Raw genomic sequence first — 26,563 nt, forward strand, 5'->3', positions numbered from 1 at the left:
GTTAGCGGGATCAGCCCAGATACCTGCTGGCACCTGCGTTTTGCCCCACCGCCCAGCCCACCCAAGTGCAGTATCGATCGATCGATCACTGTCCCTTACAAAACACCAAACACATAACTGCAGCGATCGCAGAGCCAGGACTGATCCCTGCGATCGCTGACAGTTTTTTTTGTAGCGTTTTATATTTAAATCCTGAAGGCGGTGCTTGGTTTTAGGGGTCCCGTACGTGGCTAGACTCCCAAAAAGTCCCCCACATGTGGTATCCCCGTACTCGGGAGAAGCAGCAGAATTTATTTTGGGGTGCAATTTCACTTATGCCCTTAGCATGTGTGAGCAATATATCATTTAGTGACAACTTTGTGAAAAAAAAAAAAAAAAATTGTAATATTCCTGCAACTTGTGGCAAAATATAAAATATTTAATGGACTCAACATGCCTCTCAGTAAATAGCTTGGGGTGTCTACTTTCCAAAATGGGGTCATTTGGGGGGGTTTTGTGTAGGGCTGCAACTAACGATTATTTTCATAATCGATTAATCGGCCGATTATTTTTTCGATTAATCGGATAAAAATCACAAAAAAAACGCAATGTTCAAGTTTTCCGTTTATTTAAAAGTAATAATGAAAAAACTGGGACACCAATGATGGGGCACTATTCCTCCCACTGACACCAATGATGGGGCGCTATCCCTACCATGGACACCATGGATGGGGCGCTATCCCTACCATGGACACCAATGACGGGGCGCTAGTCCTACCACGGACACCAATGACGGGGCGCTAGTCCTCCCACGGACACCATGGATGGGGCGCTATATTCCTACCACGGACACCAATGACGGGGCGCTATTCCTCCCACTGACACCAATGACGGGGCCCTATTCCTCCCACTGACACCAATGACGGGGCACTATTCCTCCCACTGACACCAATGACGGGGCGCTATTCCTCCCACTGACACCAATGACGGGGCGCTATTCCTCCCACTGACACCAATGACGGGGCGCTATTCCTCCCACTGACACCAATGACGGGGCGCTATTCCTCCCACTGACACCAATGACGGGGCGCTATTCCTCCCACTGACACCAATGACGGGGCGCTATTCCTCCCACTGACACCAATGACGGGGCGCTATTCCTCCCACTGACACCAATGACGGGGCGCTATTCCTCCCACTGACACCAATGACGGGGCGCTATTCCTCCCACTGACACCAATGACGGGGCGCTATTCCTCCCACTGACACCAATGACGGGGCGCTATTCCTCCCACTGACACCAATGACGGGGCGCTATTCCTCCCACTGACACCAATGACGGGGCGCTATTCCTCCCACTGACACCAATGACGGGGCGCTATTCCTCCCACTGACACCAATGACGGGGCGCTATTCCTCCCACTGACACCAATGACGGGGCGCTATTCCTCCCACTGACACCAATGACGGGGCGCTATTCCTCCCACTGACACCAATGACGGGGCGCTATTCCTCCCACTGACACCAATGACGGGGCGCTATTCCCCCCACTGACACCAATGACGGGGCGCTATCCCCCCCCCCCACTGACACCAATGACGGGGCACTATTCCACCCCCCCCCACTGACACCAATGATGGGGCGTTATTCCTCCCACATTGGTGTTTCTGGGGGGGGGGGGGATAATAGAGCCACATTGGTGTTTCAGCGGGGGGGGAATAATAGAGCCACATTGGTGTTTCAGCGGGGGGGGGGGGGAATAATAGTGCCACATTGGTGTTTCAGCCGGGGGGGGGGGTGCCCCATCATTGGTGTCCCCGTGTGTGTGCGCGCGCGCTGGGTACAACTTTTAGCCGATAGCTGCTACCTTTTTTTCACACTGTGTGCAGCTCGGCTGTGTCCTCCTCACAGATTCTCGCCCTCTCTGTTCCCTCGAGGCAGCAGCGGGCGGGGCTGAGATCTGTGTGAATGTCACCTGACATCAGCGAGGAGGAGAGGCGCGCCGCGGACGTGCAGCGGCGAGTGCGTGCCTGGTCACAGAGAGCGCCGCCGAGGACGGATGGCATAGGAGGAGAGGATTTGTTTCCGTTTTTTTTCAACTAACAGACAGGCGGAAGGTGCGGACCAACTAATCGATAATGAAAATCGTTGACAACGATTTTCATTATCGATTATTATTATAATATCGATTAATCGTTGCAGCCCCAGTTTTGTGCTATTTTGGCATTTTATGGCCTTTGAAACGGTGATAGGTAGTGAGGAGTGAAATCAAAAATTTGCACCCTTAGAAATCCTGAAGGCAGTGATTGGTTTTCGGGGTGCCGTACGCAGCTAGACTCCCAAAAAGTCCCACACATGTGGTATCCTCGTACTCAGGAGAAGCAGTAGAATATATTTTGGGGAGCAATTCCACATATAACTATGGCATGTGTGAGCAATATATAATTTAGTGACAACTTTTTTTTATTTTTATTTTTTGTGTCATTATTCAATCACTTGGGACAAAAAAAACAAAAACAAAAAAAGGATTCAATGGGCTCAACATGCCCCTCAGAAATTTCCTTGGGGTGTCTACTTTCCAAAATGGGGTCATGGGGGGGGGGGGGGGGGGTTGTACTGCCCTGCCATTTTAGCACCTCAAGGAATGAGATAGGCAGTCATAAATTAAAAGCCATTAAATTCCAGAAAATGTACTCTAGTTTGTAGACGCTATAACTTTTGCGCAAACCAATAAATATACGCTTATTGACATTTTTTTTTTACTAAAGACATGTGGCTGAATACATTTTGCCCTAAATGTATGACTAAAAATTGGAGTTTATTCGATTTTTCTTATAACAAAAAGTAGAAAATATTTTTTTGCCCCCTCGAAGTTTTCGGTCTTTTTCCATTTATATCGCAAAAAGTAAAAAAATCGCAGAGGCAATCAAATACCACCAAAAGAAAGCTCTATTTGTGGGAAGAAAAGGATGCAAATTTCGTTTGGATACAACATTGCATGACCGCGCAATTACCAGTTAAAGCAGTGCAGTGCGAAATTGTAAAAAGATCTCTGGTCCTTAGGCTGTCAATTGGTCCGGGGCTTGAGTGGTTAAGAAGATTCCTCACTTATCTTCACACATTAAAAATACCCTTTCTCAATCCAGCTGCACCTACAGGACACTACAGCTACCCTCCTGCAGCATCTGGATTAGTGCCCCTCTCCGAGCTTTTCCCTGGTGGTACCCACCTGTACAGTGGGGCATAGTTGGCCACAGGGTGCTCTACAAGGTCCAATCCACATCAGTGTAGTTCAGTCCCCGAAGGAGAGGGTATGCTTTCCCAGAGGGCCAAACTTTCCTCTGGTGGTAGCCACCTGTGGATCCCAGAGTAGAAAGTCTGGGGCTATGCCCCTTCCTTGTTGGGACCCCCTCCCTCTATGTCTGGGGGTAGTCTCTGTATGCCTGCTTTCAGTGTGCAAAGGGTGCACAGCAGAAGTACTTTAAATGCTCCATTTTCCCCCTTGCTCTGATAATTATATGGCATCTTATGAGACATTACCCTTGTTGTGATAATTGTGTGACATCTTCTGTGATGTATTTGGGTGGGCAATAGCCTGCCAAGTGTGCATAATCCTGTACCAGGAGGCGGTATCTTGGTCCCCCTCAGCTTGGGCACAAGGAACAACCCTGCTCTTTCTTGCGGCCCTAGTCTCCACGTTCGCCTTTAGCAGGTTACCAGCAGCTTTCAGTCATGAAACAGGACCACACACTCATTCTGCTCCACAGCAAACAGGTTGTGAGTACCCTTTAGGGGATCCCTTTGTGGTGGATGTCAGGCACATGGGAAATGTGTTAAGAGTGCAGGCCAGCATACCTGTATGTCCCCTTTAAATTGGCGGAGCTAGCAGGTGTGTGCGCCCGCCCATGCCCGCGGGTCCCGCAGACTCGACGTCTGCCCATGTCCCACGATTGTGTCACAGAGCCGCAGAACGGGAAGATCATACCTCTGTACCATGTTGCTGGAGACTGAGTCCCTTCCACAGAGCACTTCCTGCTGCATCCCTAGCCTAAATTCAAAAATCTGATGGTGGGTGGGATATAATACATCCCAATTAGCATTCAATCCCTCACAGTCACACAGACAGGAAGAGTCCAAAACTTCCAAGCCGCTGTGGTCCAGTCGCACACTGAGCTGTCAGCGGCTGCTTCTGTGTATGGGAGTGCTCAGAAGAGGCAACTGACAACCAAAGCCCCATAGTAACTCTATGGGCAGCCTCACTTCCCAGTCAAATCTCTCCTGCACACAGCATCCACCACTGGAGACCAGACTGGAGCGGTTTAAAAAAAAAAAAAAAAAAAAAAGTATGTATAGTGATTTTAGCTTTACAGGGTTAGATAGATTAGTCTTAGAATGTCTGCGAGTAGATTTGGAGATAGTTTTAGACTGACCTTCTACTTTAAGGTTTTTTACCTTAACCACTAGCCTACTGGGCACTTAAACACCCCTCCTGCCCAGACCAATTTTCAGCTTTCGATGCTCTCACACTTTGAATGACAATTACTCAGTCATGCAACACTGTACCCAAATTAATTTTTTGTCTTTTTTTCCCCACAAATAGAGCTTTCTTTTGATCACCTCTGGGTTTTTTATTTTTTGCGCTATAAATGAAAAAATAACAAAAATTTTGAAAAAAAAGAATTTTTGTTTCTGTGATAAAATTTTGGCCACAATTTATACGGCTACATATCTTTGGTAAAAATAACCCAAATTAGTGGATATTATTTGGTCTTTGTAAAAGTTAGAGAGTCTACAAGCTGTGGTGCGAATCACACAAAATTGATCACATCTGATGTACTGGTGGCCGATCTCATTTCTTGTACCCCCCAAATGACCCTTTTTTTAAAAGTAGACATTCCAAGGTATTTAGTAAGAGGAATGGTGAGCTTTTTGATGTTGTTATTTTTTTCCCACAATTCTTTGTAAAATGAAGATTTTTTATTTTATTAAAAATTTTTCCACAAAATTGTCATTGTAATAGGTTATTTCTCTCACATGGCATGTGTATACCACAAATAATGCCCCAAAATAAATTCTGCTACTCCTGAGCATTACGATACCACATGTGTGGGACTTTTCCACAGCCTGGCCACATAGAGAGGCCCAACATGCAGGGAGCGCCATCACATGTTCTAGGAGCATAAATTACACTTCTAACTTGTTGACTACCTATTACACTTTTGAAGGCCCTGGAGCACCAGGACGATGACACGTGACACCGACATGGCACTGATAGATGGCACTGATGACACGTGACACTAATATGTGGCACTGATGACACGTGACACTGACAGGACAGGACTGACTGCATCTCTGCAGCGGTTCATCTCCCCCTCCTCACACGCTGTCTGTGTGAGGATGGAAAGCCAGCGATGAGAGATTATCTCATATGTTTACATATGAGATCATCTCTGATTGGGCGCGCTGATCATGCTGTAAACGGCCGCTTACAGCGATCTGTGACTGGCTGTGTCCGGGGGACACGGCCAGCACAGAACTTCCCCGATGCGCGCTGAGGGGAAGTTAAAGGGAGGGCGTCCCCGGCAGATAGCATCCTGTGAAAAAACATCTCACAGTGCCCGCGCCCCCAGTCCCCCCGTTTTACTTACCTGACCCCTCGAAAAAGTCCCGCGCTGGCCCCCAACGTCCTCGTCGCTGCTCAGCCTGGCCGCTGATTGGCTGGATTGCAAGCAGTGCAGCCATTGGCTCGTGCTGCTGTCAATCACATCCAATGATGCAGCGTGACGAGGCGGGGCCGTGTGATACAGCGAGCAGCTATAGCCGCCGGCGGTATCATGGGAGCGCGCCCGCAGGTGCTTCTCACCATGCGAGGGAGCTTGCATGAACGTGAGAAGAACTTGCGGGAGGAAGCAGAGACAGCCGTCGAGGGACCCCAGAAGAGCAGGCTCTGGGCCACTCTGTGCAAAACGAGCTGCACAGTGGAAGTATAACGTTTGTTATTTAAAAAATATATAATAAAATAACTTCACACCCCCTTTAATGCATTCTACGGCGGCTTTCTATTGAGCATTTGCCAAAGAGGAGGAGCCTGGAGCACCAGTGTGGGACCCCAGAAGAGGAGGATCGGGCAGTTCTGTGCAAAACTGCTGCACAGAGGAGGCAAGTACAACATTTATTTTTTTATTAAAATAATAAAAAGGGAACGCTTTAGTGTTACTTTACATTGAAAAATGATACCATCAGCTTAACCAGCTAAGTGTGAGAACGATTCGGTACACACAGCTATGTTTACACAAGAACTTGAGATGAAAGATATATCAACTTTCTCAAACAATCTGCATTAGGTGGTTTCAGATCCACATATCCCACACTATATTAAACTTTATTTTATTAATTTACAACTGGATGTTTAATGGACCAATATAGCAACAGTCTATATTCTGGTAACCCCATGGTATTAAGACTTTCATTGAAAGTACTCAGTATATAAATTATGTATTTTTTTTTTACATGCTTTGATTTATACCTTTTCACTGATGTAGGGGAAAAATAAAATTTTCACCATGTGCAATTATTCAGGCTTTTAATAATTTTTATTAAATTTCATTATTATTATTGAAAATAATTGTCATATAAGAGTGGGTGTCAAACAAGAAAACATGAATTTCACAATGGTTATCCTTTTTACTTATTTTTATATTTGAACTTACAGTTTGTGCTAAGGTACCTTAAAGTGTAAACAACGATCACCTTGTAAACGGGCCATTCAGTTTAAAATGGAAATTAAAGTCAAAATATTTGTGTGTGTGTGTGTGTGTGTGTGTGTGTGTGTGTGTGTGTGTGTGTGTGTGTGTGTGTGTGTGTGTGTGTATATTATATATATATCCACCTTTTTTTTATAAGCTATCGCCAATCACATTCCCTCTGTTCTGGACTGCATAAGAGCTGGGGGGAGGAGAAATAAAAGAACACTGAGCTTCCCAGTGAATGGCTGTACTGGGTGGGCATGTCAGTATAAGTCTGATCATTGGAGGAGGAGAGCAGGCCGAGTTCCTAGTAGGAACTGACCAGTGTGTTATCCTACTTAGTGTGGTCAGTTTTTAGAAGGAAAGCAGAGGGACCGGAAGGATCACCAGAGAATTCACACAAAAGAAGCAATACAAAGATCAGGAGACTTTCTCATACAAGTACATGGTACAGCAGACATATCAGGAATATGAAATACTGGGGTAACAAACACTTTAAAGTTATAGATAAAGTAATTATTAGCACAGGTTCACAGAGGCCTAAGGCCGCGTACACACGGGCGGACTGTTGGCTCAACTTTGTCCGCTGAACAGTGTTTCAGCGGACAGTCCGCTCGTGTGTGGGGCTTCAGCGGACAGTTTGACGAACAAAGTTTTTCGGAAATTCCGAAAAACTGTCCGCTGAAACTTGGTTTGAGCGAACAGTCCGCCCGTGTGTAGGCCACTTTCGAAATGAGCAAACTGTTCCCGCTCGGAGGGAAGTCTGCTCATTTCGAGCGCGTGTGCAGGTAGGCGGGGCCCGCGACGGAGACGTCGCGGGCTCCGCCGCCTGGAATGGACTTAAAGGGGAACCCCAACGCCGAAAAAAATCGGCGTGGGGGTCCCCCCAAAGTCCACAACAGACCCTTGTCCGAGCACGCTACCCGGCCGGCCAGGAAAGGGGGGCGAGCGAGCGCGCCCCCCCTCCTGAGCCGTACCAGGCCGCGTGCCCTCAACATGGGGGGTGCCTTGGGGAAGGGGGGGCCGCGCGGCCCCCCCACCCCAAAGCACCTTGTCCCCATGTTGATGAGGACAAGGGCCTCTTCCCGACAACCCTGGCCGTTGGTTGTCGGGGTCTGCGGGCGGGGGGCTTATCGGAATCTGGGAGCCCCCTTTAATAAGGGGGCCCCCCACCCTATGTGAATGAGTATGGGGTACAATGTACCCCTACCCATTCACCTGTAAAATAAAAGTACCCCAAAAAAAAACACAACACACGAGATAAAATATTTTATTGCACAGCTCCGGGGGTCTTCTGTCTTCGGGGGTCTTCTCGCCGGACTCCTCCGCTATCTTCTTGTAGCTCTTTTGCTAGCGGAGGAGTCCGGCTTTCTTCCTCCCCGCCGCCGGCCTCTTCTCCCGACTTCGGGGGTCTTGTCCCCCTCTTCGGTTCTTCTGCCGGGCCACCGCGCCTTCTTATAGCTCTTTTGCAGGCGGTGGCCCGGTCTTCTGTCGCCGCTGTCGCCGCCTTCCGTTCTTCTTCTTCTTCTTCTTCTTCTCCAGGAGATGTTGACACGACGATCTCTCCGGCCGGAATGCCAGAGCCGCGCTGTGCGGCCACTTATATAGTGACAATGGGACGGTGTCACATGGTATATGTCACATGGGTTGGTCACATGGGTTGATGTCACATGGGGACTATGACATCGTAAGGGGGCGGGGTCACCATGTGACCAACCCATGTGACATATACCATGTGACACCGCCCCATTGTCACTATATAAGTGGCCGCTCAGCGCGGCTCTGGCATTCCGGCCGGAGAGAGCGACGTGTCAACATCTCCTGGAGAAGAACAAGAAGAACAAGAAGAAGAAGAACGGAAGGCGGCGGCGACAGAAGACCGGGCCACCGCCTGCAAAAGAGCTATAAGAAGGCGCGGTGGCCCGGCAGAAGAACCGAAGAGGGGGACAAGACCCCCGAAGTCGGGAGAAGAGGCCGGCGGCGGGGAGGAAGAAAGCCGGACTCCTCCGCTAGCAAAAGAGCTACAAGAAGATAGCGGAGGAGTCCGGCGAGAAGACCCCCGAAGACGGAAGACCCCCGGAGCTGTGCAATAAAATATTTTATCTCGTGTGTTGTGTTTTTTTTTGGGGTACTTTTATTTTACAGGTGAATGGGTAGGGGTACATTGTACCCCATACTCATTCACATAGGGTGGGGGGCCGGTATCCGGGGGCCCCCTTATTAAAGGGGGCTCCCGGATTCCGATAAGCCCCCCGCCCGCAGACCCCGACAACCAACGGCCAGGGTTGTCGGGAAGAGGCCCTTGTCCTCATCAACATGGGGACAAGGTGCTTTGGGGTGGGGGGCCGCGCGGCCCCCCCTTCCCCAAGGCACCCCCCATGTTGAGGGCACGCGGCCTGGTACGGCTCAGGAGGGGGGGCGCGCTCGCTCGCCCCCCTTTCCTGGCCGGCCGGGTAGCGTGCTCAGACAAGGGTCTGTTGTGGACTTTGGGGGGACCCCCACGCCGATTTTTTTCGGCGTTGGGGTTCCCCTTTAAGTCCATTCCAGGCGGCGGAGCCCGCGACGTCTCCGTCGCGGGCCCCGCCTACCTTGACACGCGCTCGAAATGAGCGGACTGTTGCCTCCTGTGTGGGCGAGTCCGCTCATTTCAAAAGTTGCGCGGACTTAGTACGACGAACAAAGTTTGCCGTATTTGTCCGCTCAAAAAGTGCCGTGTGTGGGCGTGTTCGTTCATTCAAAAGTTTGAGCGGACTGTTTGACGAACTTAGTTTCGGCAGACAGTCCCCGCGTGTGTACGCCGCCTAAGAGTTACTTACAACGGTTCCTCCTTGTTAAAAAAAAGTTGTGAAAAGCTGCTCTACTTGCCCACAACCAAGCATGCTTTTGGATAAAAGGAACCAATTTCCGTATTGAAGAGATAACCTGACAGTCCCTGAAACACAATGTCTTTGCTTTCTTTGGATTTACATGAAGAAATACATTTGGACTTGTATACTTTTGGTGTAGTGCGCATATTTTTGTCTTATACTTTCCCATGGACATCAGCCATTGTCATCCCTTGCACACAGCAGTAATCAGGCAGAAAGGAAGAGGCAAAAATAATAACCAAATCACGCTCAGCTGTATGCACATGTACTGCCGGTTACACACTGACTAGAGAAAAGAGCAGGTCTGATGTGTTATGGGTGTGGTAACGCTCTTTAAGCTCTCATTGACATAGGAGTGACTTGTCAAATCGCAGGACAAGTCACACCCTATTGTCAGCAATGGCCATGTTCAAATAAACGCGTCGTCAACTTTTCGGTGCTGCATCAAATTGAAAAAAGTCGTTCCTGCACTACTTTTGCCAATTTTGGGTACGACTTGCACAGACATCCATGCATGAGGCCGCACAGATGTCTTTAAACTTGCACTGGCATGCGGCTTTGAAATTGTGCCATTTCAGATGAAGTTGCACAATTTCAAAGCCGCATTCAATGTGAACGAGGACTTATTGTCCATTTTAGCAAGTGGTAGGTGACACCACTGTACTCTAAAAAAAGAAACTGGTGTCACCTTGCTGGCCGAGGTATACAACTGTGTATTTAGCAGTTTCCCTGGAGGTCAGTGTTAAGAAAACTATACAAAGAGTACAAGATTACTTACCAATAGGATAGCCAAGTGCAAAATCATTGCTCTGAGTAGCAAATATAGGAAAAAGTCCAGCTTTGCTGAAACGAGTTTGTGGATTTGCCACCAATAAAGTTAACACACAGACTATGATAAAGACTGAGGCTTTTGCAATAACGATGCTGTAGAGGAACGACCAGTTGACATCTGAGAAGTTTAAGACAACCATGTTTTTAAAAAGCAACGCTGGAAGTGCAAACCGGGAAACATAGTTGCCTAGTCCTTTTGCCTGAGTAGGAGTTATTACGTTGGCTCTACCAGCAATGTATCCACACATAATGATACCGAAACATTCCAAGAGTGCAGGAAAAAGTCTGTTGATAGACATTGATGGACTGCCATTGGTGGTATTTGCGATATCGGTCAAATTGTGCACAGAGAAGTTGCTCCATACAGCTTCCAAAGAGGTGTCCATGTTTTCGGTTATTCCTCTTAACGTCAGTTTCTGTTATGCAGATTCATGATGGTCTTTGAAAGAAAAACAAAAAGACATCTAGAGTCATAAAAAGATAAACATATGCATAAAAGGTCTGGGGTGAAGCTGGATAGTCAGAGAAAAAGAAAACATGTAGATAGTGTCCCTGGTGGCATTTGCATCCAAAGTCTCAGTGCTACAGGGCAAGACTAACTACTTAGTCACTTTACATAAAGCCCCAGTCCTGTCAGTGATTTTCTATTTATTATGTTCACAAAGCATGAGAATTCGTGAGGCGTGCTCTTGGATAGTGACTACAATGTTCCCAACACTGTATAAATCAATTATAATGTGTTCCACAGTACACATATTTTTAGCAGCATGAACCATACAAGACAACTGGTGCTACTTTAGTTCAATAGCCCAACAAATAAAATCTAACAACTAACATAAACAAGGGGGAGATTTACTAAAACTGGAGAGTACGAAATCTGATGCAGCTGTGCATGGTAGCCAATCAGCTTCTAACTTCAGCTTGTTCAATTAAGCTTTTTTTTTGTCAAAGAAGATTGTGACGTGTGCGATGCATACTAGCACATTATGAACTCTGCCCACTGCCCCTTTTTTTGTTTTAATTATGCAGTTTACTACTGTTTTAAAGCTGAACTCTGGAACAGGCAAATATTGTACAAGAGGAAAGTATATTCCTTCCAGATCTGTACAGTAATCCAGCCTGAGGCTGCATTCACACCTGAGTGTTTTCAGCTCATAAAACGCTCGTAAAACTCGTGAAAAAATGTCTGAAAGTGGTTGTAAACCCTTACAGGCCACTTTAGCCTACAGGTAAGCCTATATTAAGGCTTACCTGTAAGTGCAAGAAATATCTCCTTAACCTACACGGTTAAGGTAATAATTTCCCCAAAAATGGGCACCGATCTCTACGGAGCATGCGCAGAGTAGACAACGGTGCAGGCGCACTGAGCATGCCATTGGTGAAGGCGATCATGCCATCACTTCTGTCTACCGTGCGCATTGGCTTTTTTCGCTCAGGCCAGTCACAGCGCTGGAGCAGCGCTACCTGGAAGTCACTCTGGGAGATATGGTGACGATGGAGGAGGTGAACGAGGGTCACTGCAGGGGGCTTCAATCTCAGGTAAGTAATTCATAATGAGCTAGTATGCTATGCACTTTTTTTTTTATTATTTTACAAAGGGTTTACTTTCTCTTGAGGAACACCCAGCAAGTAAAATCCCATTCCTTTCAACGGCACCTGTTCACATCTGAGTGTTTCAAAGTTGCACGTTTTTACCCAGGTCACCAATGTAAAAAGCAGAAAAACAAAATTAGGCCTATTACCCCCAGTCCTAAAGAATAAAGCCGCGTACACACGGGTGGACTGTCTGGCCAACTTAGTCCGTCAGACAATCCGACGGACAGTCCTTCATACTTTCGAATGAACGGACTTGACCACACACACCACTTTTTGAGCGGACTAATACGGCGTACTAAGTCCGCCATACTATCCGCCCTACTTTTGAAATGAACGGACTCGCCCACACACGCGGAGGAAAGTCCGCTCATTTCGAGCGCGTCTCCAGGTAGGCGGGGCCCGCGAAGGAGACGTCGCTGGCCCCGCCGCCTGGTATGGACTTAAAGGGGAACCCCAACGCCGAAAAAAAATCGGCGTGGGGGTCCCCCCCAAGTCCACAACAGACCCTTGTCCGAGCACGCTACCCGGCCGGCCAGGAAAGGGGGCGAGCGAGCGCCCCCCCTCCTGAGCCGTACCAGGCCGCGTGCCCTCAACATGGGGGGGTGCCTTGGGGAAGGGGGGGCTGTGCGGCCCCCCCACCCCAAAGCACCTTGTCCCCATGTTGAATGTACCCCTACCCATTCACCTGTAAAATAAAAGTACCAAAAAAAACACAACACACGAGATAAAATACTTTATTGCACAGCTCCGGGGGTCTTCCGTCTTTGGGGGTCTTCTCGCCGGACTCCTCCGCTATCTTCTTGTAGCTCTTTTGCTAGCGGAGGAGTCCGGCTTTCTTCCTCGCCGCCGGCCTCTTCTCCCGACTTCGGGGGTCTTGTCCCCCTCTTCGGTTCTTCTGCCGGGCCACCGCGCCTTCTTCTAGCTCTTTTACAGGCGGTGGCCCGGTCTTCTTCTTCTTCTTCTTCAGGAGATGTTGCCTCGACGATCTCTCTGGCCGGAATGCCAGGGACGCACTGCGCGGCCACTTATATAGGGACAAGGGGCGGTGTCACATGGTGACCCCGCCCCCTTACGATGTCATAGTCCCCATGTGACGAAGAAGAAGACGAAGAAGAAGACGAAGACGAAGACGAAGAAGAGCCACCCACCTGTAAAGGAGCTAGAAGAAGGCGCGGTGGCCCGGCAGAAGAACCGAAGAGGGGGACAAGACCCCCGAAGTCGGGAGAAGAGGCCGGCGGCGAGGAAGAAAGCCGGACTCCTCCGCTAGCAAAAGAGCTACAAGAAGATAGCTGAGGAGTCCGGCGAGAAGACCCCCAAAGACGGAAGACCCCCGGAGCTGTGCAATAAAGTATTTTATCTCGTGTGTTGTGTTTTTTTGGTACTTTTTTTACAGGTGAATGGGTAAGGGTACATTGTACCCCATACTCATTCACATAGGGTGGGGGGCCGGTATCCGGGGGCCCCCTTATTAAAGGGGGCTCCCGGATTCCGATAAGCCCCCCGCCCGCAGACCCCGACAACCAACGGCCAGGGTTGTCGGGAAGAGGCCCTTGTCCTCATCAACATGGGGACAAGGTGCTTTGGGGTGGCAAGGCACCCCCCCCCCCCATGTTGAGGGCACGCGGCCTGGTACGGCTCAGGATGGGGGCGCTCGCTCGCCCCCCTTTCCTGGCCGGCCGGGTAGCGTGCTCGGACAAGGGTCTGTTGTGGACTTGGGGGGGACCCCCACGCCGATTTTTTTCGGCGTTGGGGTTCCCCTTTAAGTCCATACCAGGCGGCGGGGCCAGCGACGTCTCCTTCGCGGGCCCCGCCTACCTGGATACCCGCTCGAAATGAGCGGACTTTTCTCCGGGCGGGAAAAGTCCGCTCATTTCAAAAGTACAGCGGACTGGCATACACACGGCCGGATTGTCCGTCGAAATGCGAGTACGACGGACAGTATTTCGAACATTCCGAAATACTTAGTCCGCCAGACTGCACGCTGAAAAAGTCAGCTGAAGCCCACACACGAGCGGACTGTCCGCTGAAAAGTGTTTCGGCGGACTAAGTTGGCCAGACAGTCCGCCCGTGTGTACGCGGCTTTAGGGTTATAGGATAATTGATCACAGTGAACAACGAAAAAAGAAGAAAAACAAAAAAATATATAAAAACAAAAATAGTGAACACCCAATGTGTAATTATATAAACATTTAAATTCCAACAGAGTCCAATATAGATGAAATCGTCAAATCTTCTACTGTGTAGCAAGTGCTTGATCCACCACCATACAGCCAAAATTACTCCTTACCAGAATTTCATGACCCCCCACTACAGAGGGTCACCAACAGCATGTAACAATAGATATCTCCCACTTCAAAAGGGTCTCAGCTGTTCTCCCTCCACCGATATCATGACCAGGTTGTCAAACAAGTATCTTTAGTTATCTCCCATATATTAGGTCATTTGTGCCAATTCCATGCAAAAGAAATGAAGCTCCAATAGTGTAAATAGCTTCATTTCTTTTGCATGGAATTGGCACATATGACTTAATATATGGGAGATAACTAAAGATACTGGTTTGACAACCTGGTCATGATATCGGTGGAGGGAGGAGAACAGCTGAGACCCTTTTGAAGTGGGAGATATCTATTGTTACATGCTGTTGGTGACCCTCTGTAGTGGGAGGTACCTTCATGTGTTTTTTTCTGTAATTATGTAACAGTCAAGCCGCAGCTGATCAAAGTTCCATTGTGGACAATTAGTATAATATTTTTATCATGGCACAGTTTTTTTCCTTTTTTCCAAAAAGCAGAAAAACGCCTGTAATCTGCCCCAAAGAAGCTCATGTTCTTTTTTGAGCTTAAAGTGGTGTTGCACATGAATTTTTTATTTATTTTTTTGCTCAAGAGGAAGTAAACCCTCTCTTAAAAAAAAAAAAAAAAAAAAAATTAAAACAAATATTTGGATTTTTTTTTAAACTCGCCTCTAAATGCCTGTTGCTAGGGGGTCCCTCGTAGTCTGCCTCCTTCAGTGCCTGACGTCCTTCAGTGCTCTTGACGTCACTTCCCCTCTGTGCAGGAAGGGCTCAGCTCTGTCCCCTCCCTCCTGTCAGTCATCTGGGACACATGACAGGTCTCAGATGACTGCGCGGCCATTCACAGCGGAGGGGGAGATGAACGGGGCTTCGTTCCCCCACATCGCTGGACCCAGGTAAGTGTCCGATTATTAAAAGTCAACAGCTGCAGTCTTTTTTTTTTTTTAAGTGGAACTCCTCTTTAAGGAGTTCTTCGGGCGTTTTGCTTCAGGTGACAAAATGCTCAGATGTGAACAGGTGCCACTGAAATTAATAGGATTTGCTTGTTGGGTGTATTTCAGGCATCTTTTCGGGCGTTTTATGAGCTTTATGACGCCTTCAAGCGGAGTTCCACCCAAAAATTGTACTTCCGCTTTAAGCACTCTTCGCCCCCTTACATGCCCCATTTAGCATGTAATTTTTTTGGGTGGGTAATGGGGGCTTAGTTAGGAGGGGGACTTCCTGTCCCACTTCCTACCTTCCATCCAAGGAACGGCCAAGATGAGTTCTCCTTTCACCTTAGGCAGCCCCTCCCTCTAGACGATCTACTGGGACATGTGACAGATCTCAGGAGATCGCCTGTCCACTCCGGGAGCGCATTGCGACTCACTCTTCTTGTTCAGGGTGACTGGTCTTGTCTCCAGCCCCTCCTGTAATTTTCTGCAGGCAGCCTGTAGTGGGTGGAGCTGCTGGGTCCCTCCCATGGCTCTGCCATCTGTACAGGCTATATACAGTATGGTGATGATGTCACCACTATTATCTGAAAGGTAATTTTTTTGTTTTGTAAGAGGCATTTGGTGCTCACACAGCATACTTCTATACCATGTGGCTATTGAGCAATATATATGATGAAAGATTTTGTGCCGGAAGTATAGAGATTTATCTTTCCCACTCCTTATAGGCTCATTGAAGCTGAGAGAAAAAGGCCTATGCAAGTTTTGTATTAGCTCTTATCCAGGGCTAAGGGTTGTCCCCCAGGTGACAGTATTCAAACCTTGTGATCGGTTCACTGGGCTCCAGTGGGTAAACAAGGTGTTAGAGGGGCATGGGGTAGGAATGTAGGAGTAGTGGAGGGCAAATGAACAAAGTACAGGTCCGCAATAAGTTTTCCTGAAAACCAACCCTTCTCTACTTCTCTTATGAATCGCTATGGGGTCCATGTATAAAATATTCACTGTGCAGATTTGACAAGCATTCAGAAAATCAGTGTGAAATATGCAGTATTTTCTCTAATATGTTCAGTTCCTATATTGTCTGCATGGGGAGAACAAGTATTTGATACACATCCGATTTTTCCTACTTGCAAAGCATGTAGAGGTCTGTAATGTTTATCATCATCATTTATCATACTCTTCAACTGTGAGAGATGGAATCTCAACAAAAATTCAGAAAACAACATTGATTTTAAATAATTTGCATTTTATTGCATGACATAAGTATTTGATCACCTACCAACCAGTGAGAATTCCGGCTCTCACAGACCTGTTATTTTTTCTTTAACCACTTAAAGCGGGAGTTCCGTCGTTTTTTTTTTTTTAAAGCCAGCAGCTACAAATACTGCAGCTGCTGACTTTTAAAATAAGGACACTTACCCGCTCAGCGCGCCCGCGATGTCGGCACCCGAAGCCGATCTCTCGATCGTCTCTCGGTGCTGCCGCCGCCATCTTGGGTATGGGAATCAGAAAGTGGCACCTTGCAGCTTCATTTCCCGGTTCCCTACTGCGCATGCGCGAGTCGCGCTGCGCAATAAGGATGGTCCCGCGGTCTCTGGGATCCGTGTGTTTCCCAGCAGACAGCGGGGGACCCGCGGGAAGTGGCGTAAATATCTGCAGATTCTGCGGATATCCATGTTGGAAGTGAGTGCAGATACCTGTACTGTACAGGTATCTGCACCCCCCTCCCCCCTGAAAGGTGGCAATTGTGGCGCCGGAGGGGGGGGAGGGTTCCAATGACTGGAAGTTCCACTTTAGGGTGGAGCTCCGCTTTAAGGACCAAGCCTCTTTTTTTAGATGTGTTGTTTACAAGTTAAACTTTTTTTTGTCGCACTGTATTTGTGCAGCAGTCTTACAAGCGCACTTTTTTTGGAAAAAATACAGTTTTTTTAAAATGAAAAAATAAGACAAAAGATAATGTTACGCCGAGTAAATTGATACCCAACATGTCACGCTTCGAAATTGCGCCCATTCGTGGAATGGCGACAAATTTTACCCTTAAAAATTTCCATAGGCGACATAAAAAAAAAAAAATATACAGATTAGAGGAAGTCTAGGGCTAGAATTATTGCTCTCACTCTACCAATCGCGGCGATATCTCGCATGTATGGTTTGACCACCATTTTCATATGCGGGCGCTACTGACATATGCGTTAGCTGCTGTATGGGAGCTCGGCGGGACGGGGCATGTTTAAAAAAAAAAAAAATATATATATATATATATATATATATATATATATATATATATATATATATATATATATATATATATATATATATATATATATATATATATATATATATATATATATATATATATATATATATTTATTTTACCCTTTTTTTTTTTTAAATAAATTGTGTCACTTCTATTCCTATTATAAGGAATGTAAACATTCCTTGTAATAGAAAAAAAGCATGACAGGACCTCCTAAATATGAGATCCGGGGTCAAAAAAAAAGATCTCATATTTACACTTTACTGCAATAAAAAAAAAAAAAAGTCATTAAAAAATAAAATGAATAAAAAAAAAATAAAAAAATAAAAAAGTAAAAAAATGTCCCTTTAAGAGCTGTGGGCATAAGTGACGTTTTGACGTTGCTTACACCCTGCATTGCAATGGAGACAGGTGGGGGCCATCTTCCCCCTCACTCATCTCGATGACCAGCCAGGGTGAAGATCAGATTGCCTCTGCCAACAGATGCGGTAAGCAGCGGAGGGCACCGGAGCGCAGTGGGGGGGGCTATCCTGCCGCTGATAAGTGATCTTGCGGTGAATCTGCCGTAGAGACCACTCTTATCAGAAACAGGACCACCAGTTGAACACGAGGCACCTCTGAATATGACCCCTGGAAGGATCCACTACTGCTCCACGTCACTTCCACTCCTCACTGGACAAGTGCTGCCTACAGCATACAGACCTGCTGTGACTAGTAGTTCTTCTCCTTCCTGAACGCTCTGCTGCAGTCCTTCATGTGAGTGGATATTTGTTTTATAATACATTTTTACTTGATACATATTCAGAGGCGCCTCTCTCCTTGTTTTTCTACACACTCAGACTCCAACCTCTCCACAATGGTCAAGACCAGAGAGCGGTGTAAGGACATCAGGGATAAAATTGTAGACCTGCAAAAGGTTGGGATGGGCTACAGGACAATAGGCAAGCAGCTTGGTGAGAAGGCAACTGGGAGAGAGACCCGGAACAAATCTTTACAATAGACCAAGAGAGAAAATACTACTACATCTAACTCTAAAATCATCTAGGTGTACTAAGATACAGTAGTTGAATTGTAAATTACTAACGCGTTGGTACTACACTCCCTCATTAATGAATAAATTCTCCCAAGAAGCATCGGACAGGTGTTGGAGGTGCTGCCAAGAGAGAGGCACTATAGTACACATTTTCTGGACATGTCCAGTAATTAGACAGTTTTGGCAAGAAGTTCAGAGAATCACACAATTATTTAGAGAATATCAGATCCCTGAGGATCCGGCATTTTTTTCTTCTGCAATCCTCACAAATTCCAATGGAGAGATAAAAAAAAAATTAGATCATAAGTCACTTGGAGAATGCTGCTAAAAGCTGCATCACTACGTGTTGGAAGAACCCAAGAGCACCCCAGATATCCAGTCCGATGAGACAAAAATAGAGCTTTTTGGTCTAAACTCCACTCGCCGAATTTGGAGGAAGAAGGATGAGTACAACCCCAAGAACACCATCTCAACAGTGAAGCATGGAGGTGAAAACATCATTCTTTTGGGGCTACATTTCTGCAAAGGGGACAGGACAACTGCACTGTACTGAGGGGAGGATGGATGGGGCCATGTATCATGAGATCTTGGCCAACAACCTCCTGTCCTCAGTAAGAGCATTGAAAATGGGTCGCGGCTGGGTCTTCCAACATGACAATGACCCGAAGAACACAGCCAGGGCAACCAAGGAGTGGCTCCGTAAGAAGCATCTCAAGGTCCTGGAGTAACCTAGCCAGTCTCCAGACCTAAACCCAAAAGAAAATCTTTGGAGAGAGCTGAACGTCCGTATTGCCCAGCAACAGCCCACAAACCTGAAGGATCTGGAGAAGGTCTGTATGGAGGAGTGAGCCAAAATCCCTGCTGCAGTGTGTGCAAATTTGGTCAAGAACTACGGGAAACGTATGATCTCTGTAATTGCAAACAAAGGTTTTTGTACCAAATATTAAGTTCTTCTTTTCTGATGTATCAATTACTTATGCCATGCAATAAAATGCAAATTAATTAATTAAAAATCATACAATGTGACTCTCTGGATTTTTGTTTTCGTTTCCGTCTCTCACAATTGAAGAGTACCTATGATAAAAATGACAGACCTCTACATGCTTTGTAAGTAGGAAAACCTGTGAAATTGGCAGTGTATGTAAAATTTAACTTTTTTCCTTTATAGGAACCTCACAATAGAGGAAGAGCATCAGATGTTTGTCTCATTCACACAAACATTTTATACATAGACCCCTGTGTTGCTAACCATCAGTATTTTTACTGGCAGCCAGTAAAAAAAAACAGGCACTTTTCTCCTGCCAGTAACAGAAAAAGCTTGCTATTCAAAAACAGGATGCTGTGACGCTCTACTAGGAACTCGGCACCTTCAGTTCTGGAACCGGCCAAGACCATCCGAGTGCCTGCTACAGTGTTTTTTCCCGGCAGCGCCAGCAGGGCGTGGGTCTGGTGGAGGCAGTGCCTCACGCACCATGACGTCATGTGATGTCATGGTGCAAGGGAGACGAGTGGAGCGGCTGGAGCAGAGTGTGTGGGTCTGTGGGATGAAAGCAAGGCAAGGCGAGGGCGGGACTGTCAGTGCTGTTTGAACTGGAGCAGACTGAAGGGACCAACTGGCATGGAGAGAGACTTTCACCTTGACTCAGGAGAGGGATGTGTTGGTGAGGTGTGATCATCATCTGTGCTGCTGTGTCAGTGTCACTGTGAGAGTACATTTCATGTGTGTGTCTCTGCCCATTCTAATTTCTCACCCTCCCAAGTCCTGTCTCTGAGCTGCTTACTTATCATTTTGAAAATAAAATAAGAAATATGTTTTTTGTCTTAAGATCTACCTTAAATCACATTATTGCTAATTGCATTTTGTATTTGTTTTAACCTAAATACCGAAATTTGCACCTTTTAAAAATGCCAGTAAAGACTTGGCTGTGCCAGTAAATTTTGGGTGTGGTGTCAATAAATTCCAATATAGAAGGTTAGCAACACTGATGTGCTACGTATGGCACTCCCATGGTCCCGCCTCATAGATTCTTGCTACCGGTAGCACATCAAATGCATCACTAAACAGCAGAATAAAAAAAAGATTGCGTTATTCCCTTACAGTGAACATAGACACATACGCTGGAGAGATGGCTCAACAGAATAGGGTTATGAGACCTCTGCCTACCCGTCTTTGAGTCCATCAGCAGTTGATGCTTTGTGATATGTGCACAGCTAGCAGCATCCTTCCCTTCTCTGCATGAAAAGGGTACACATTGGAGCCCCTCATCCATAGACTATGTGAGCTGGAACAGCTCTGTGCCAAATCACAGATTCAGCAGCTTGTTTAGAAGAGCATTGTTGTCAAATTCTGCCTTTTGCATTTAAATTGAGCACTGCTCAAACACTTGTATGAGCATAAAACAAAGCACAAGGCTACATTTTAACGAGAACTACAGTCCACTCCAGTGATGAAACATTCATAAGTTCTCACTGCCATGTTTGCCCAGTCTTTTCACTTTTGCCAGCTCTGGGCATCTCGATTGGACAGCCTAGGATGACGTACCATGCTGTAAAAGTAAATATGCCAATTCTGTACATCAAGATTCACATGCACAGATCAGTACACAGGGAGGATGAATTACCAAAGGCAAACTGTGCATTGCAAGTGGAGTTGTGCTATAGAAAAAAGTCAGTTTTTTGGTTTTTGTTTGCACTTTTAGTACACTTGTGGGTGCACACACATTTGCCTTTTGTAAATCAATCCGAAGGTCTAGAAACCTGCCAGCAGGAAGGTAAGAAGCTTTTATTTCAGAAAAGACATATACGTTTATTTGAAAAAAACAAAACCTTCCCTCTAGAAAATGTTTTTTTTTTTTTTTTTTTAGTAAAGTTCCACTTGAAGCCTTTGGGGGTTATTTACTAAAGGCAAATCCACTTTGCACTAAAAGCGCACTTGGAAGTGCAGTTGCTGTAGATCCAATGGGGACATGCAAGGAAAAAAAAAAAAACAGCATTTTAGCTTGCACATGATTGGATTATAAAATCAGCAGAGCTTCCCCTCATTTCAGATCTTCCCCTCAGATCTACTTGTAGTGCAGAGTGGATTTGCCTTTAGTAAATAACCCCCTTTATGTTTGCAATGCAAACACTGCTCAATAAGACCTGCTACATCCAAAGAAAAGCAAAACAAAAAGCAGGTCAAATGCAAATTCAGAACTGTCATCTACACTACACCATTGAAGTGAATGGGAGTCTGCTGCCCAGCATTTGAAAATGAAAATTTTCCCTTTGATCGTATGCCAAACAGGAAAACTATCAACTCAACAGAAATGAAACAAAATTGGAGAGTTTATGGAGACTTGCAAGGTAGTTCAGTGTAGGGCTTGACATTTAAAAGGAAGACATGATAATTTGCACAACGCTCCCGCACTCTGTGACTACACAACAGTAAAGCTGCTTTCACACTGATCAGTTTTTGATGCAATTTTGATGCCTTCCCATTGACGAAATCCAAATACATGGTAAATACAAATACATGGTGCAAATTTCTTTCCTGCAACAAAAGAAATTTGCTTGATTTCCCTCGTCAACACAGACAGTGTTGTCAGGGGAATCCCTCCTGCCAAGTCATTGTCTTCTCCCGGCAGGGGAAACCAGGCCCCCCAGGAGAAGACAGTGATAACTGCTAATGTCTATAGCAGCCACTAGCGATAAATCACATGCAAGATCCGGCAGGCTGGTTGTACCCAAGTTGATCGATCAACACATTGAGTCTGCCCATACACGGTTCGAATCTTGGCCGGCTCCCGTTGAACCAGCCGAGATTCTAATCTTCTATGGCCATCCTAAAGGACCTTTCACATGGATTTGTTTTTCAGTTACCACTTAAGGACTGGAAGGATTTGCCCCCTAATGACCAGGCCATTTTTTTGCGAAGCGGCACTGCATCGATTTAACTGACAATTGCACAGTCATATCACGTTGTATCCAAACAAAATGTACGTCCTTTTTATTCCCACAAATAGAGTTTTCTTTTGGTGGCATTTTTTAAATATCCAAAAAAATAACTAAAATTTCTAAAAATTCTTTATCAGTTTAGGCCGATGTGTATTCTTCTACAATTTGGTATTAAAAACACTGGTCAGCAGTTAAAAATCTCCATAGACAACACTATAAATATTGTACAGTTTAGAGTTACTTTGTGCTAAAATTATTGCTTTCACTCTGGCGTTTGCGATGATACCTCGCATGTGGTTTGAACACCCTTTACATATATGGACATGACCAGTGGCGGCTGGTGCTTCATTTTGCGAGGGGGTGCAAACAAATCCCGCCCCCCCGGTTCGGTCAATCGGCAATACAATACACAACCCCCCCCCCCCCGTTGCTTGCCCAGCAGCCCCGCACTTACCCCCATCTAGGTCGCGCCTCCTCAGCGGCCAATACAGTTGCTTCTCCTCTCGGTTAATCAGGTCTCAGGACCCGCATCTTGATTGGCCAGGAGGAGAATCAGGAAAACCACAGCGAATATTAATTCACTACTGTCACACAACTAGGTGGGCTCTGTGCCTCAAGCCCACCCTTTTTTTGAAGCCTCAGGCTCTAATCACGTGCTAAAATAATAATAAAAAAAAAAACACACACCCCATTGAAATCCATACGTCTGGCTCCCTGCCCTATCAGAAATTGTCCCTTCAGAAATTTTTGTTTGGCAAGTCTGAATTGGATGTCGAAAGTTGTATACAAATTATATAAAAATCTAATTTTGTCAGTGTGTACCCCACTTAACAGAAGCACTGTATCATAATGTAAAAGTGGCCATTTCTTTATTCTGGTGGATTCTTTGTATTGACCATCCTTCCTCAACCGCTTTTACCTGTGTCCACATGGCACAGATGCGACAGCCGACATCCCCCAGAACCTGAAACTGCCACACTCTGCCATCATTACGACTAGGAAAGGCCGTGAAAAACAGGTGGTCTCGGACCCTCACGATGGCACCCAGTCACCCTTTCCTCAGCACAGACCGCAGAACAAGTCCAGGGAACCTGTCAGTAAAACCGGCACAGCCGCTAAACAGGAAAAAAAAAATTTTTTGGACCAGAAACACCTCAGGCTCTGCCGATTATGCTGCACATGCCGGCCCTGCTTCTTCTTCCACCATAGAGCAGAAAACGATAGAGGAGTCTGACATCTTTGCTGGCACTGACTCCCAAGCAGGCCCACATGGCTCTTCTGAGGCAGCCCAAGATGGGGAGACTGATGAAACAACACAGGCCCTCACTCTGAAATCTTGAAAGCAGTACATAAATGCACTGCCTCTGTAGAAGAATTCAAGGAACACTTTGGCTGTCTGCGGTAGGAAGTCTCCCTTCTGCACCAGGACCTACAACAAAATCAGAGAAAGGCCCACCACTGCAGAGGGTCACATTAGCAACCTGGAAGACCAGCTCCCTCCCTTGATCAGGGACACCAAGGTTGCAGCCCAACAAGTGGCTGCCTCTCATAATAAAACAGATAATATTGAAAATAGACTCCATCAAAACAATGTAGAATAGGTAGGCTCATTGCCTAAAGGGTACACCCCCCCCCCCCATGCTGGCACACCTATTCAATTAGAAAAAGCATGAAATCATGCTGCGGTTGGCCAGGGACAAGGCAGATATTCAATACAATGGGGCAAAAGTGTAATTCTACCTGCCAATCTGTGCGGAAGTCCAGCGTAAGTGGGCCAGTTTCAACAACGTAGGCAGCAACACCTACAACAACATATTATACCCAGCTAAATTAAGAATCCCCACTCATGGCCAAACCCATTTCTTTTAATCAGTGGCGGAGGCGGCTTCTTGGCTTGACCGGAACGAGAATGGTCTTTGCCATCGCCACGCAGCAGGAGAAGAGGATTGACACTTATGGGGATGCTCGGTCTACCTATTGGACCTTTAGGAGCCATGTTTTGCATTTCATTTTGTTAACAGATATGTTTGCTGGGAAACAGTTACTTTCTCTGTAGAAAAGCAAGAGGATTACACAATTTCATCTATTACTTTGTGTTTCCATCTTTATGCCTATGCACTTGATAGAAAAATCAAAAACATAAGTTCAGTTCTTTTTCTATGGCTACTTGTCAGGGCGGTTTTTGGTAGGTGCCTGTACTGTACTACTCTGGCCCTGGATGTCCCCAGGACCTTCTGTGGTAATGTTGGTGACATTGCACCTAGTTTTTTAGCGCAGTTGTCATTTTCCAGTTTGTCATTTTTGTTATGGCTTTACCCAGGAACTTCTACCATCTTGTGCCCTACATCAACATTTAATTTTTTGGTTCTTCGCTCCACATGTAACCCTACCAGGCTTGCTTGGATTTCCCAGATGGTACTGCATGCTGTATAGCCTCCTGATGTTGGGTGGCCACCTAGCTGTCTACAGCAGTGGTTCTCAACCCTGTCCTCGAGTACCCCCAACAGGCTATATTTGCAGGTTTTCCTTTATCTTGTACATGTGCTTTAAATAAGAGTCAATCGCTTGGAATTTTGGCCAGTTATTTTATCTAAGAGAAATTCCCAAAACATGGTCTGTTGGGGGTACTTGACAACAGGGTTTAGAACCACTGGTCTACAGGAACTCTCCTAGCATTGATAGCCTTCCAGTGCTCAAAGTCTACACCCATAGTATCAATGAATTTCAGAGGCGTAAATAACCCTTTGAAGCACACCATGAAATCTTCATGTCTCTGAAAGTTCCACCCTGCCATAGTTGGCCTACGGGAGACTCACCTAAGAGACTGTGCACTGCTTATATTCCTGGGCCTGTAAAGTTTATCATTTTGCCTAGGGATGCACTGAATGGGTTTTTTGGTGCCGAAACCAATACTGAAAATAAATCTTCCTTGATCCCGAAACCGATACCGAAAACAACACCGATACCGAAAGTGACCGTTTTAAAATATTTTTATACAGGAGATGGCCAGCGACTGCGGACATGGTACAGGAGATGGCCAGCGACTGCGGACATGGTACAGGAGATGGCCAGCGACTGCGGACATGGTACAGGAGATGGCCAGAGACTGCGGACATGGTACAGGAGATGGCCAGAGACTGCGGACATGGTACAGGAGATGGCCAGAGACTGCGGACATGGTACAGGAGATGGCCAGAGACTGCGGACATGGTACAGGAGATGGCCAGAGACTGCGGACATGATACAAGAGATCAATGCTGCCTCACCAGTGCCCGTCAGATGCAGCCAGCCAGTGTCCCCAGTAGTGCAGCCAGTGTCCCAGCCAGTGTCCCCAGTAGTGCAGCCAGTGTCCCAAGTAGTGCAGCCAGTGAAGGGACGGGTGATCTGTCTATCAAAGTGCCCGGACAAGGAGGAGGGGCTGTATGTGACGGCACACAGCGGGGAACACACAGCTATTGAAATTAAAGCTGTGATGTTCCCGGCACTATAATTAAACAGGTGGCTGCGGCAGCTCTCCTCTTTTCTACGATCTAAGAAGCCCCTCTGATAGGCGGCACCAGGGGCGGGGGCGGAGCCCCACCCCCACCCAGGCCCCATCCAATTTTCGGCGCCAGTATCGGCAGGAATTCTCTTTTCGGCTTTTTGACGAAAGGGCCATTTTCAGCCAATATGTTTCAGCGGCCAAAATTTTGGTGCATCCCTAACTTTGCCCATACCTCCTACTCGCAGATGTTAGTGTGTTGATACACAGATTTCTCGCATTTCAAGAACTTGACTCACAGGTGGACGCTAATGGACGTTTTATTTACAGGAAACATAATAGTTGAATCTTAGTATTGTCTTTTGTGTATATCCCTCCTCCATTCTCGAGAGATGTTTTGCAAACCCTGATGTTCTACCTGGCTGACAAACCAGACCTTTCATTGTTGATAAAGGGGGATTTCAACTGTTATCCTGACCCTTACTTAGATTGCCATCCTCCGCTATCTCAGCCTGGGGGAGATTAGAAGCACAGTTTTTGGGAGATTCTGTCATAGGTGGGATTGCTGGACTTATGGCATTTTAGAATGATTGCAAAGCCTTGTTTTTTTTT

General features: G+C 46.5%; 1 protein-coding gene across 2 annotated transcripts in view; it reads right to left on the bottom strand.

The window, feature by feature from the left end:
- Positions 1-26,563, bottom strand: part of GPR155 (G protein-coupled receptor 155) — a 96,474-nt gene that overhangs the window by 59,403 nt on the left and 10,508 nt on the right. For both annotated transcript variants that reach the window (XM_077448034.1, XM_077448035.1), the window contains exon 2: positions 10,371-10,862. In XM_077448034.1, coding sequence (XP_077304160.1) covers positions 10,371-10,809 — 439 coding nt within the window. In that variant the 5' untranslated portion in view covers positions 10,810-10,862. The remainder of the gene's footprint in view (positions 1-10,370; positions 10,863-26,563) is intronic.

This window comes from Lithobates pipiens, unplaced genomic scaffold (assembly GCF_037356315.1).
Source record: "Lithobates pipiens isolate NorthernLeopardFrog02 unplaced genomic scaffold, aLitPip1_a1.2 Scaffold_22, whole genome shotgun sequence".
Taxonomy (NCBI): domain Eukaryota; kingdom Metazoa; phylum Chordata; class Amphibia; order Anura; family Ranidae; genus Lithobates; species Lithobates pipiens.